Source organism: Epinephelus lanceolatus, chromosome 20 (genome assembly GCF_041903045.1).
Source record: "Epinephelus lanceolatus isolate andai-2023 chromosome 20, ASM4190304v1, whole genome shotgun sequence".
Lineage (NCBI taxonomy): Eukaryota > Metazoa > Chordata > Actinopteri > Perciformes > Serranidae > Epinephelus > Epinephelus lanceolatus.
The window spans coordinates 18231410-18246738 of NC_135753.1; the positions used below are offsets into that span (position 1 = coordinate 18231410).

The 15329-nt window shown below is 41.4% G+C and overlaps 1 protein-coding gene across 1 annotated transcript in view; it reads left to right on the top strand.

Annotated features, from left to right (window-relative positions):
- ptprn2 (protein tyrosine phosphatase receptor type N2) overlaps positions 1 to 15329 on the top strand; it is a 176059-nt gene that overhangs the window by 21373 nt on the left and 139357 nt on the right. Inside the window, exons 2-3 of the mRNA XM_033638751.2 lie at positions 2491 to 2541; positions 14915 to 15028. Of these exons, the coding sequence (XP_033494642.2) occupies positions 2491 to 2541; positions 14915 to 15028 (165 nt within the window). The remainder of the gene's footprint in view (positions 1 to 2490; positions 2542 to 14914; positions 15029 to 15329) is intronic.

A 15329-nucleotide genomic window follows, 5' to 3' on the forward strand; every position in this document is an offset into this window, starting at 1 on the left:
TCATTATTAAAGAGCTCTGCAGAGGCTTCGCTTCCCACTCAGCCTGTTCTCTATTCATGGTCACGAGCTGCTTGTTGCTGTCCATCGAGGCCGCGGGGCCAAGAGGGTGCATCCAATTACGTCACTCCTACTGATGAGCTGAAGAAGGGAAATAACAAAGATAAAAGACTTGATGAAAGAAGGCCGAGGCTTGACCTAGTTGTTTACAGATTGTCTCTGTGTTGTCAACACTGCAGACACTATAAACTCTGTACTATGAGCCTGTCAAAAGCTTATTGAACAAATTCAAATGGTTCTTAGTGGCTCATTTCTCGGCTGAATGTCTGATTATTGCCTGGGCTCGTTTTGACCCTGACTATGACAGAAAATAACACTTCAAGAGGAGTTTTTACCCCACAGACTATTTTTTTCACTCACCTCCGTCTTTTCCTGGAAATGTGTAAATGTGGAAGATCACCTGTGCAGATCGGTGAGCAGAACAATCAGTCCTCTGCTCACTGCAACTCCCACGTGTAAAATATGAACACAGGGAACAGCTACCCATAATGCTCCTGCCATCTGTTCATTTATTAGTCTGGAACACCCAGCCCTAGTCCAAGCGTTAAAGTTCATTAATATTCATACAACATTCATATATGGAAACGTTGGGGTATTAGTGTCAGAGACAGGATAGGAGAAGTCGCACTAATTGATGATTGATGGCTCTGCCATTAGCAGCAAAGCCCACAGCCACAGTTAATGCACTGCTAAGCTGTACTTTGATAGAGCGGTGACATATTTAGAAATGGTGACATTGGGTTAACTTTGTTCCGTAATTTAGTGCATTTTCTGTACATTAATTTTTCTATTGTATTTGTGCCTGCGGTCTCATTTATATCCTGTCTCAAGGCATGTTATGTTTTCCTCTCTGCCACTTGAAGTCAACCTGCTGGACCAGTTTACAATGTCTCCTTCCATCTTAAGTTGCCGCTAATTTTCTTCAGAGATTGAAGGAATAGTTTTGGGATATATACTTACCCTCTTTTTTGCTGTGAGTTATATCAGATTATTGATAAAATTCTAATATCTGTGATGTAAATTGGAAACTACAGCCAGCAGCAGGTTAGTTAGCTTAGCATAAAAGATGAGAAATGGGGCTAGCCTCCACACAAATTGTTGTTTTTGTCCTTTACCTTTTGCCTTCTGGGTTGGGTTCAAGCGAGATAGTTCAGGTATCTCGGGGTCTTGTTCAGGATTGAGCATGAGATGGATCAGCGGTTTGATGCACCATCTGCAGTGATGCGGGCACTGTGCTGGACCGTTGTGGTGAAGAGGGAGCTGAGCTCAGACATCTGGAGGGAGCTCTAAGTAGAGCTGCTGATCTTTGGCGTCGAAAGGGGTCAGTTGAGGTTGTTCGGGCATCTGATCAGGATGCCTCCTGGGTGCCTCCCGTTGGAGGTATTCCAGGCACATCCCACTGGTAGGAGGCCCTGGGGCAGACCCAGAACACTCTGAGGAGATTACATATCTCATCTGGCCTGGGAATGCCTTGGGGTCCCCAGGAGCTTCGCTGAGGAGAGGGACGTCTGGGGTGGTTTGCTTAGCCTGCTGCCCCCTCGACCCAGCCTCGGATAAGCTGATGAAAATTGATGGAAGGACCTTTTAGCACTGATAGACCAAACAACATATTAGTAAAGTAATTAGCTGTAGCACCTGATCGGGATGTTATCAGCCCATTAAATGGTTATTTGTGGTTTTAAGTCCCATAAATGAGTCAGTAGGGGCCCTTGACACCTACTGGTAAGTTTTGAAGGTTGTTACCAGTTTGGTAGGTTTCACTTTTCAGATTTAGGCACCAAAATGGATTGGTTAGGTGTGATTATTGGTTTCACGTAGGACTCGGACCCTGGTCTCCTGAAGTAAAAGTCTTGAATGCCCTTTCTGGTGGAAAATTTTAATTTCATGGCCTGATAATGGCCTTTTCGTCCTAATAGTAGGTGTGGCAGACCCCTACTAACCCATATCTATGACACTTATTACCACTAATAACGGCTGTTTAGTGGCCTGAGTTAACCAGCTGGCTGCAGCTTCATATGTAACATACAGTATGAAAGTGCTATCAACATTCTTATCGAAATCTCGGCAAGAAAGCAGACAAACATACTTTTCAAAATACCTTAGTGTTTTTGTATATTAGATTTTCAACTACTGTATTTAGTGTTTAGACCATTCAATGTCCAGAAATTGCGAAAAATGGCCATCAATGTGCTTCAATGTGACATATTCAAAAGGCCCGTTTTTTCCAACCAGTATTACAAACCCTAAAGTATTCATTCTGCAGTGATATAAAGAAGAGAAAATCATGAAATTCTTCCTTTTGAGAAGCTGAAACGAGAGAATTTCTGTTATTTTTGTTTGATAAATTACTTAAAAGATGAATTGCTTGTGAAAATCTTTGTAAAACAGAGTGTCTATTATTAAATCTTGTGTTTCACCTTCTCTCACCTCCAGGTTGCCTGCTTGAAGACGAGCTCTGTACACCGTATGAGTTCTGCGTCAATGGTAAGTCAGACTCAGAGAGTCATGCACGCCCACCACACCTCATTACATTGTACATCATCCCTGTGGTATCAACCATCATCGACCCATTGCAGCTCTAAAGCCGCTGTGGTTATTTTTAATCATTCGGGAATTTATAGATAGATAGATGGTCATTGGAGAGGCTTGCTCACAGCATTTTATTTCCGCTCAGTTAAGACATGTGAGCCACGTTTAAGAAAAGCATTAAAACATCTTGGAGCGAGGAACAGAAACAGCACAATAAAACAAACAATAGATGTCGCATTTAATTAATGTAACTACAAAGTTTATAATCAATACCAAGAGAATGTTTTCCCTTTTATATGTCAAGGATTCTCCAAACCGCACATGGTCACGACCTCATCTATAAAACCATCTTGTCATGGGGGATGGATGTGAGTGTGTCAGTGGTTGCCATGACAACGTGTCACCTGATGAATGGAGGGGAAATGTCGGGGCTTTTCACAGTGTGGCATTCAGCAGAATCACACACACAGCAGGGCTTCAATTTTGAAGGGGATTGATAGCACGTCGATATTGAAGATCATCTTCACGAGAGAGCCGTCGTGAAAGGTTAATGTATTCTCCCATCGCTGTAGGTTTCAGCTCCATATTGTTCCTACATGTACACTGGAGAAATACATCTATCCCAGTGCGTGTTTGTTTTCGGCCTCACGAGCATAATGATCTAAATGCCTGCACTTTGAGGTTGTTTGTTTTTGTTTGCTCACTTCATTTACTTTCTGTGGATTCATCATACAATCAATTTCACACAGACAAGATGAAGCCGGCGAAGGGAACACTTGCTCGTTGGCAGACAATAGAATTACATGCAGAACATGATGTGACCTATAGGAGACAGCGACGAGTAACACAAAAGACAAGCAATGAAAAACAGGACAGTACCAGTTTGAATATTAATATTTCAATATGAAGAGGAGGATGGGAATGACCTGCGATAATTACGTTTTTTGTCCGTGGTGACTTCTCCCTTGTTATGTGGGTGATTTTGTATAAACTGCTCTTAGTATTGCTGCTTTGTTTTTTACTAACCTTTTGTATATTTACAGCATGGTTCCCGCTGTTCCTGAAAAAGCCTTAACAGGGTATATCGTTAATTTTGAGGTGATGCCTAGCTGCATGAAAAACTACCATCCCACAGTATTCATTAATTTAAAAAAGGTTTTGTCTTCAGTCTCAACTCAGTCGAGCTCTTTTTCTTTTTCTTGTAATGTTTCTTAGGAGAGACGCAGATTTTTAATTTGGTGACCACTTAGCTGGCATTTTACAGATTTAATGGACTGTTAAAGTAGATGAAAGGTAGATATACTGTAATGTTTTGTAATTGTGGAGGTTTAATGATAGCCTGCTGAGTGCAAGAAAGACCAGAACAGCCTTTTGTTATACATTAAATTGTGAAAATTAACAATTCCAAGCCAATTGTAATTTAAATTTTAGATTAAAATATTTTTTAAACAGTTTAATCTAATGTAAAGTGTAAACGTGGGGCAGAGTTCATTTCATATGCCATTAATTTGATTACTTTTTGAAATTTTACATATGAATGTCTAAAAAAAATCCCTAATAATATTGTCAAGTTGATTTCATAAAAGAGCTCAGCCCTAAAGTGCATTTGTTTTGCTGTCAAGATATTCAAAAGTTTAAAAGCATTAAATCTGATTTAAAAAAGTGTGCAGCAACCTCAATTTACAGTGAAGGTGTCAGTTTTGATGTTTTAATGTCAAGTCAATGTATCACGACTGTATTTGACAATTATTTTCATTATTGATTAGGCTTTTTTTTCCCCAAGGAAACGTTCAATCAGGCAGCAGTAGCTCAGTCCATAGGGACTTGGGCTGGGAACCGGAGGGTCGCCTGTTCAAGTCTCCATAATAAATATATAAAAAAAAGTATATAAAAAAAAAAATTAAAAAATCATTTTGTCTGTAGCATGTCAGAAAATAATGACACAACACAGTAACAGTCCAAAAGCCAAAGGTAGTCAATTTTCTATTATATCTATATAAAAAAAATATAAGCTAACCGGTCTCTGGCTGTACATTAAGCGTACGGACATTAGAGTATCAAACTTATTAATCCCCAAGGGGGACAAGCACATGCACAAATAGGACATATACATGCATCAAATGGAGAGCTGTCAGAGTGAGGGCATCTTGGTAGTAGCCATGAGGCAACCTGGCCCCTCTCTAGGTACCAGTCCACACTCCATGCTTGGTCTAGAGGGGGATTTGAACCAGCAGCCCTCCATTTCCCAACCCAAGTCCCTATGGGCTGAGCCACTGCCACTTTAGTAGTACTTTTACCTCACAGCATATGGGAGTTGCTGATCCAGTGACGCCTCTATCACTTAGTTTGTTTGTTATTGTGTACCTTTTGGAATCGAACTACCGTGACGTCCACAGCAATGTGAAGGTTAGCAACATCATCATGCAGAAACATCAGGTCATGAGGGGAAAAAATTTAAAAGGACATGGGAAAACAGCATTTTGAAGCAAAAACATACATACTTTGGCCCAAATTTGAATTTTTGCATTTGAATACATAAGGAACACTACTGGGTGGCTACAGAATGATATAACAAAAACTCAGATTAAGCCACCCTTCAAGATGGGTTTAAACATATCTGTTGGTGGGGGTATGATCTAATATTGAGGGGCAGTCAGTAGTCTTTGGATTTACAGCATGTTAGAGAAGCAAATTTGAAGATCTCTACCCTGATTTCCATATTAACCCAGTTTAAGAGGAAACAGGGAAGGAGGAGGCAGGGCAGAAGAGAAATATAAAAAACTGACTTTAATTACACAGCCTGTATGGTACAGAGGGGAGCTGTGTGTAGCGTAATAGAGGGAAATTTGCTGACACCTCGACAGAAACCCCCCCAGAGGCACAGAGGAGGGTCGTGGTGGGTGTGGAAGTTTATATTACATTAGACTATCATGCAAAGCTATGATGTGGATGATCGTTTCCTTTCCCACATCTTTTTATCTTCTCTGTTTTATTTTATTTTTATCACGCTTTGGCCCAAGGAGCAGCACATTATCCCTGTAACACTGGAATATAATTACAGGTGCCATGCTCAATAAAGGCAAATATATACAGGCAAGAAAGACTAATGTCGGATTAATGTTGTACCTAATATGCAAATAATGAGACATTATTTAGTTGCTTCATAACCCTCGACATATATTCAATCTACACTCTGTCACTCTCCATCGGACTCCTGATGAGGAGCAGGCGCCGTACAGACAGAGGATGAGCGGGAGTAACTAGGTCTGCCACTTCAACTCTTCCCCAGGTCCCTGAAGAAGTAACCTGGTTTATTCTAGGCTGGGCCAACCGTGCTCTTCCTCACCCATGCTGTTGCCATGCAAAGTGGCTGAGGGGAGGGAAGGGTTGCGGGAAGGAGCAGCTCTCTGTGTTGTCAATCAGCACCATTTTATACACGGCTGACTGTCAATTACAGTGTGATAAAAAGTATTCACCCCTGACGGAAGTTTTAATGTTATATTATTTTACGACATTGAATCAAGAATAGATTTAATGTGGCTCTTTTGATACTGATCAACAGAATAAGACTCTTAATAGTCAAAGTTTAAACAGATCTTAGAGTACAAAACATATATTTCCATATGAATTCATCTCCTTTAAAGGGCCAGTGTGTAATATTTGGCATGGTTTATTGTCAATCTGAATCTGAATCTGAATATTCTACCCATTAATATGTTTATATAAGTGTATAATAGCTATAAAATAAAATTCGTTTGGTTTTCGTAGCCTTATAATTATGCTTTTATACATATATATATAGCAAGGGCCTTGCTTTAGAGAGGTTGCCATCTTGCGCCACCATGTATGTACGGCAGACCGAGTGGACAATCCAGCCAGCCAGAGAACATGTTTCGCGTGTATAAATGAACCAACGAAGACAGCGGAAGGAAGGAAGGAGGAGGAGGAAACAGCAGAGAGTGTTAGTAGTTCGTCGATGGAGAGTAGTGAAAAGTTTTTTTAGTTATAAAGTTTGCGAATGGACCACACTTACCACGCAACAGGAGAGAATGAACCCGAACCGTCATCTGCGAGGAAAAGAAGACGCAACTTCACTCCTTGTGATGCACTCTCTGTGGCGCTTTTCCTCCTGATGATATATCTCCCCAACGATGGTAGCAGTAGCACCGAATCCCATTCTGTGCATTCAGCCTCTCTTCTCACCCGCTCAGCATCAAACACATGGAATTCCTCATCTGTGTGCTCCGGCTCAAACAGGTATGGCTCTGGGTCTGTGTCCGCTACAAGAAACTCTTCAAAATCACGTTCAAAGTCGTCCATTGCAGCTACTATAGTCCGGAGATATTGCTATGCTAAATAAACAGCTGAGCTCTGTTTACCAGCTACCCTCAGTCAGTGTGCGGGCTGGAGATTGGTGGAGCAGAGAGGGGAGGGGGGTCCCCACTCAGTATGGTAAACGAGTATGTGTGTATGAAGTGTGTCTGTTACACCAGAAGAGTCAGAGTTTGGGACGGAGTCTTTTACCCCCTGGAGTGTTACCGGAGTTTTTGGAGTGCTCAAATAAACTGGCCTTTTTCCCGAACGCTCCTCTGGTCTCCTGCTCGTGAGGGATTCATTACAATATCGTAACATGGCTTAGATTTCTAAATAAATATTCACCTCGTCGCTAGATAGACCTACTCCTGAAAAACTCGTGTCTGCGCAAGGCTTTTTGTCCCTACGAGGCCGCCGTCATTTACCCGACGGGAGGGGTGAGCAAGTGAGCCCTGCAATCTAGAATTTGACCACTGATGTCACTGTTTTCAACCCATTTTACACACTGGCCCTTTAATAGCCCCTTTAGGGTCGACGTCACATGATGTCAGTTTGTTAGCTGGAGGCAAAAAACGACTCATCACCACAGGGCTGTAGGCTACATAGGAGTCTTAAAATGTCGTCTTGTGTTATTGGGAGCCAGAATAGAAGGAGTCATGGCTCAAAAGGTAAATTCATAGCATACAAGCCGCCACTGCCTGTAAACAAAAATGAAGACAGCTATGGTTAAATGCGATAATATGAAAGGACTGGACATAGGCAGTCATCAAAAACGCCTGTCAGTTACCTGACATGGTGCGTTCATAAATTCAGTCTGACGCCCGACAATAAAATGAGTGACCTTTTGGTCGAAGAAATGGAGAGTTATATGTCTACATGAATTGATGAACGGTTAAGTTAATCACACATTCACTGTGCTCTGCTGCTCTGCTGCTCCCCTGCTCCGTCTTCCCAGACGGTGCTCTGGATAACCGAACAGTACATTTGAATGGTCCAGTTTGTGCCAGAGCGGCTCCAGCACTTGGGATGAATATTTCATCTTCCTCCACTGTCTAAAAACAGGTCAACAAACCTTGCTAACGAGTGCTAGCTAATATCTGTTTGTAAAACCTTTTAGCTGCTGTTGCTACTGTTTGCCTGTTAAGCCTTTTGCTCTCAGCTGACACATATGAAGTTTACAAAGATAATGTTGACAGATTTACCACCCCAAATTCTTAATTTTTGAAACAAAGAGTGTCACACGCTTTGTCTCTGTCCCTCCTCTTCAGCCACACTCCCTTTTCACAAGGCCTCTTCACTGCCATTTTCCATCCAGCCATCCACCAGGTGTCCTCTGTCTTTTCTTCCATTCCCCATCACCTGGCTGCCCCGCCCTTGCTCTGCCATTACATGGAGCATGTTCATTCCCAGCAAAACATAGTAAAATGTTTATTCAGCAGAAATGGTGGTGTATTTAACACCCTGCAATGGTATTATAGCAGCTAAGACGGCCATTCTCTGCGTTCTTTTCAAAGAATTTTCAGAGCCTGATGAAATTGGTTTAAGTACATGTTTTTACACTATAAAATCTGCTCAGTGTTACAGTCACTGCCCTTGCTGTCCAGAACTCAGTTGAATGAAGGGCTAAGTGGAAACTGTGGTTCCTAATTATAGTGATCCAACATTAGCTTCACATTTCAGCATGACAAGGCAAACATTTCAGATGAAGGATAATCCACTTTATACCTTTGAGACTGTGTTACAATCTATGTAAAGTATATTATTGTACAAGTATTAGACCTATCATTGTTGCTGATCACTGTTGTTGCTGAGTTCTACCTTTGTTAAAGTTATATAAGTTTTCTCCATCTAGTTTCTTCTCTCTTCTCTTCCCTAATGAAAATGAGTGAATGGTTGGAGGTAGAGTGTATGGCCCGCTCCAGCAAAGAAAGTTCAGTCCTCACAGACATCTCTCCTTGGCTCTGCCTTCTCTATGCTCATTCTTACTTTTCTGTCCATCTAATCTTAACCCAATGGCTCCCACGCGGAAGCCCTCAGATGACACGATCACTCCCACTCATAGTCTCAAGCATTGTGATTGTGATGAGATATTGTAGTATTTACCATTATATATTTAGAGGAGTGGACTAGAAATAATTATAAAGGTGTCACTCTACAATGGAACATGCATGTGGCTACACGTCGCCGCTGATTGAGAAACCCCTGTAACGTACCCACCAAACCAGAGCAAATGTACATCATAGCCCGTTTCGTACCATCTCAAGGAAACATGTTCAACTCGGAAACTGTAGTCAAACAATACACATTGTTTTCCGATTGAATGCGACCCTGGCCCACGCCACCCACTCGCTCACCTGCATCTCATTCCTCCATCAGCCTCTCAGTTCATATCTTACCCAGCTCCATTCATTCCCTGCGAGGCTGCCAAAGTTGCCATATGCTTCTTTTCTCTTTAAAATGTAAAAGATATAATGTTGACACTGGGGTTAAGTTAGCGATTCAGCTAACAGAGAGTATTGGTTGAGCTTGTTAGCCATAGTATTAAAGTATACAGTGAAATAGTATTATAAAGAAAATGAACGGCAGTGTCCAGATGTTGTGATGTTGCCACATTAAATCTACTTTGATCAGTTGTGAATACTTTTTATAGGGTATAAGTAGCAGCTTTAATGAATGACAAGTTTTGGAAAAAGTTCCTCCAATATGTTCTTCCTCTGTCGATTTTATTGTGTCACTGATTAAGTAGGTCAATTACCAACCTCCATGTATCATTATATCTTCAGCTGTCATGTCTCGTTTCAGAGCCATCCTCTTCAAATCTTTATTTCCATCTTCAGGGGAATACTTTCTCAGAGTTTCCTCTTCTAAAAGGATATGTGATTACTCTGAGGCCAGAAATGCATTTTAATTTGATGCAACTCTCTAGAGTCTGTGGCTTACCGGTATGATAAGCTAAGCTAAAGTACAGCGGATAAGTGCTACAAGTTTCCCTGAGGGCACCGGTTGCCTCCTATTAAACACTTAACCAACAGTGTTTCATCGATTGGTGGTTATCTTGCTTCTACTCGGGCCAATATTGTCTGAAACGCCCGCACTGTATTTTAGATTTAAACGATTTAGGTGATGCTTCTATTGATCGAAGCTTGCAACGAGCTCAACTGCAGGCAGCGTAAACACTCTGAGTAACCACTACAAAATATATAATCCCAAACAATCTGCATGGGCGGAGAAAGAGCGCCAAGGCAGTAGGTGCAAATCTAAGAATAATCAAGAAGTGCTAAGTGAAGAAACACTTGAGTATTAAAGATATGTGATGGTACAAAAGGTGTAACAGAGGACACACTGAGAGAAGTAATGTTAAAAATAAGATGGTATAATGGAGTTATTGTATTCCCCAGCCAAACAGATTAGGCAGTTTTGATGTAGCTCTGAGAGTCTGCTTTATCTTTATTCATTTCTGTATTTACATGTAGATTTTAGTGCATGCATAAATATAATTATCATTTCAAAGGCCCCAGCTTTCACTTAAAAAAAAATACCTGAATAATCTCATTAATCACATCCTGATCACTTTTGTTTCTGTTCTTTTTAGAGGGCTACATCTGGCCAGTCTCGGTGCATTGATTTAGGCCTGTTCATTTTCATGACAGAGAGCTGCACAGCTAATACACCTGTTCCAATACGTCTTAATTTGTCTCCTGGGTCCGTCTTCTCCTCCTCCCGACGTACAGTCTTTTAGAAATGCTTTGCTGACTGTCAGCTTTAGTGTTTGCTCCTGTTATCCCAGAGCATTAGCCTTCACAGTTTAAAAAGCTTTAGCAGCAGCCGGGCGTCGCACTGTCTGTCACAGTGGGAGGAGAGACGGTGTCTAGATTTACAGCTCTTTACCTTTTTTGGCTGAAAATCTTCATCTTTATTCCTGTCAACATGGCGCTTATCCAGACGTAGCTTCTCTTTAGTGAGAGTGTCACTGACTTGTGGGATTGTACGTCTCAGGATTGACTGATTGATTCTGCGGCCTCCTGTATCATGCATTATAGATTAGATTGATCAAGGTTCATTTGCATTGCAGTTGCCTTTTGCTCATCACTGTGACGGCATTAGTCTTGTCCTGCAAGGAGGCACAAATTGATCCATTGTCAGCTTAATATTTCCTTAAACCTGACAGATGATCATTAAAAACACACTGTGTTCTGCTCTGCTTGACAGTGTCGAATGTGTTGGAACTATACAGCAGGGGCGCTCCCAGAAACTTTTCATAGGGTGGCCATATGGGGCCCCTGGAAATCTTAGGGTGACAGCAAAACCAAAATCTGAAACTGAATTTAAGGAATTCGATTATGCTGTTGTATTGCATAGGCTAGTTAAAAACTGCGTCAATATGGAGAGTTAAGGAATTGACTGACTAATACTGGTACAGTTAACATTTATCTACAAAACATACAGTTTTAATGTATCTATAAATGTTAGGCGACCTGTCGTTCATCAAAAAGGTTGGTTGTCCTTTTTCCTTAAAAAGACAAATAAACAGATTGAATTTGAAGCAGTACAGTGATTGTAAAGAACAAATCGTTAACTGGGAACAAGCCTTCTCAAGTTTAGTGGAGGTTAGTGGTTACCTCTAGAACCCATTTTCATTCAGATATCTTGTGGTGAGAGTTGAAGGGACCTCTTTAAAAGAATGTCCATGCCAGTTGTTCCCTCGCCTAATTTAGCCTAACTTTGGAGCATTATGTAGCCTCTTTTCAAACAAGCTATGCTGACATGATCGGTACCAATTAGGGATACACCAATTTTTCGGTTGAACATTGGTATTGGCCGATATTTGCTTTTTTTAACTGTCAGCGGCCTATCGACGAAGAAGATGACCTTCACCAACACCACATCAGTTTTGTGCAGGCTAAAAAGCAAGACTTGAGACTAACAACCACGAGCTTAAACTAATGAGCAGGTACAAGAAGAATACAAAGACCGTTTATCAAATGGGCTCTGTGATTTTACTGGTGTGTAATGAGATGGTGAGCAGCCGCCGGTGTCCTATAATCCTGGGGACAATAGAAAATGTGTTTGGGAGGAACAGCGAGCTTCCTTCAGGACGAAAGGACGCAAAAAATCTAGTTCTCTGTTGCTAGTTGACGTTAGCTCTAAGCAGCCGGTGGTAGCTGGAAACTAATAGCTCATGGAGGTTGCACTGAGGTGCATTATGATGCTTTCAAGCTTTGGTCAGTAAAATCGTGTAGGGGGCAAGGTAAATTATAGCATTTTCATTATGTGTTTAATGTAATCTTGTAAACTGTAGTTTTTGGTGAGAAATTTGAATAAATACAGCTGTTTGTGGGAGAAATTTGTTGATTTGTTTCACAGCAATGTAAAATAGATATTAGAGAGGGAATTGTGACATATTATACTTTATATAATAAAAACGTTATTGACGCAGTTTTTTTTATAAATGTTTCTCTGTAACAGAGGGCTATTTTAAAGGTTATTTTGTAAATCTGTATGTTAGAATTTCTGCTCATTCAAACATAGTGGGATGAAGGACTTATTTACTTTAAAACAGTTCTGTTATTATTAGTCTTTTTCTATACTGAAGATTTCTTTGTTTCCCTGGCACAGAATTGGGAATAAAGAACAACAAAAACTAATTAAACAACAATATAAAAACATTGGTATCAGCTATTGGCTAAATTGTTATTTTAAACATTGGTATTTTCCCAGAATTTCAAACTCGATGCATTCCTAGCACCTAGCACAAATGGACGCCTCAGGTTTCACAAGATACTGCTACCCTCATGCTATCTTAAAACGTGAGCACCACAGAGTAATATTGGCCTCCAGTGATGTTTGCCAGCAGGGCAAGTGGGCTGGGCAGCAAGTTTTATAAAGTGACCATGGTACTCCTTGGCCCTCCCTTCGAGGTGCCACTGCTACACGGATCTCTTGCTCTAATGCTGTCTGTTATCTGCTGATGTGGTTTTTAGGAAAAACTCTCTGATATTTAATTGCCCTGCAATTCTGTCATTTTCAGATTTAAACAACCCTCCATGCACTGCACACATGCTGCGCTCCTCCAAGCCTGAAATTAAAATGTTGTTTTTAGCCGTCAGAAAATCAGTTCCCTGCAAACTGTCATCTACAATGAGCCATTGTTGCTTGTTTTGACAATCTCAGTGTTGTTAAGACAAACTATGAAGTGACAGAACAATGCTTTGTGATTCATCATGCGTGTAGCTTCAAATGGTTCAGCATCACTTCGATAAATCAATCAGCTGTAATGTTTTCCAGACAAGGATTCCTCCGTTGTAAAATACCTCTGGTTTCTATTCTTAATGCACTGAACCTCTGTGTGTTTGTGTGTCTGGTTGCTATCAGGAATGTCCCTGACTACGGAGAAGGAAGTAACATGTTTAACAGTCGCCGTCACCATGGAAACAAATTAGGGATGCAGAGCATCAAAAATTTAACAGTTTCCCGTCACTTGTTATGTCACCAGCCTTCCCCTCATTTCTTACATAATGTGTTGTTAGCGTCTGACTGGGAAAAATAAATCAAACGTCCTTGAGAAAACCTTGTGATACACTGACAGAACCTGATGTTATTTTATTAACCACGTCACCCACAATATTAGAAAAGAGGTCTTGTTGGCGAAGAGTAACGAGACAGTTGACGTCTTGTGATTCAGACGTCTGTGATGATCTGTGCATCTGTGGGTGGGAAGTTTTCCTCTTTGCTGTGTGAGAGCCCAAAATAACTGGTGAGCGTTGCACTGTGTTGTCTATGCTAATTCACCACCTCCCACGGGCTTCTTCCTGTACAGAGCTGTCATTTAATGGGTCACAGGCGAAGAAGTCAGGAAAACACCCGCTCCTCGTTTAGAATAAGAATTCAATTTGGAGGCTGACATCATGTTATTATCTTTGTAATCATCAGTCACTGAATTTTACACCGAACATGGCACTGTAATTACATTTTTTTTTACTGGAAGGTGAAAACGGATGCTTGGTGATGTTTAAATAGATGAAATTAAGTGAATATTTTGTCTTTTTCACTGTTGATGTAAAGGTTAAGCTTGGCGTTCCCTTCTCTCTGTGAAAATGTTACATGACATCGATGATTAAGACACATTTTTGATCAAAGATGTGTAGTTTATAAATGGCGTTGGAGGAGGAGACGGAAAATTGCAGCATGTAATGGACATCAGTGTTTGTGTATTCGACGGTCCCCGATGTGTCATTGAGCATCAATCGTACCATTGATGTTTGCTGTCATTGTCTGACATCTTGGGCCTAATTAATGGGATGCTGCGGTGCATGACAAAGTGTTGATTCACATCATTAGATCCCATCTAATCACAGTGGCATCCTCACACATACTCGCACGCGGTAGTATGCATGATTGCACACACACACACACACACACACACACACACACACACACACACACAGACAAGATGGCTCTGATCGAATCTGCAGGATTCATCTCCAGAGATCATCTCAAAGGTGGACTTTCATTTAGTGAGTTTAGCCAACAAGATGCATGGATTTTATCTCTCCAGCTGAGAGAAGGTGACAACGCGGGTCATTTATATTCCAAGCGTTACGTCTGCACACTGCTTTCTGACCCCCTGAGCCTCAGCATCCTTCTGAGGTCTAGACCAGCCAATGAATTATGGGGCTGATAGGGACTCTGTGGCGTGGGTTGCCTAGCAACCTGTATTGAGTGAGGCGGGAGGCCTGCTGATAGGGAGATTACCAGGGTCCCTGATAAAGTCCTTCCTGCCATGAACGGCTGCTTATCGTGGTGCTGTCAGAGGAAAAATGTCAGCTATTACCTCCCCCAAAACAGGAAGTTAGAGGTGCGGAGACGCTGCAGGTGCCACACACCATTACATTTCAGCTGGGCAAGTGGACGTCATCTTGAAAAATGTCTTACATCTTTTTCATGTGTGCAGCTCACTTTAAACTATCAAAACATGTCCCTCATGAACCTGTTTTCTTCTTTTCCTTTTCTGTAGATGGAGTGTTTGGAAGGTGCCAGGAGCTGGCCACTGCAGACCTGTACACATACGATGTTTCTTCCTCTGCTCTACAACGCCTCAGGATCCTCCTACAGAAACTGGCTCACAGAGGTAAACACAGCCTGTCTGTCTTTGTCCGAGTCTGTCTCCTTTTTTATTTTTTCCTTTTCAGCAGCCTTTATCAGTCATGTACAGGGGCTTACAGCAAATGCTACTCAACTGCCATTGTGTGACGCAAGCCAAATAAGACAAGCTGTCTCCTTGGCTAGCATGGCGCAACACCAGTGAGCTAGAACAGGTCATTTGACTCATATCGGGCCATTGTTTTTGCCATCATCGCCTAACTCCAGCAGCCAGTCTAATTGGCTTGTATGCTGGTGGGACATTTCGAGCTAATTTTGTGGATGAGTAA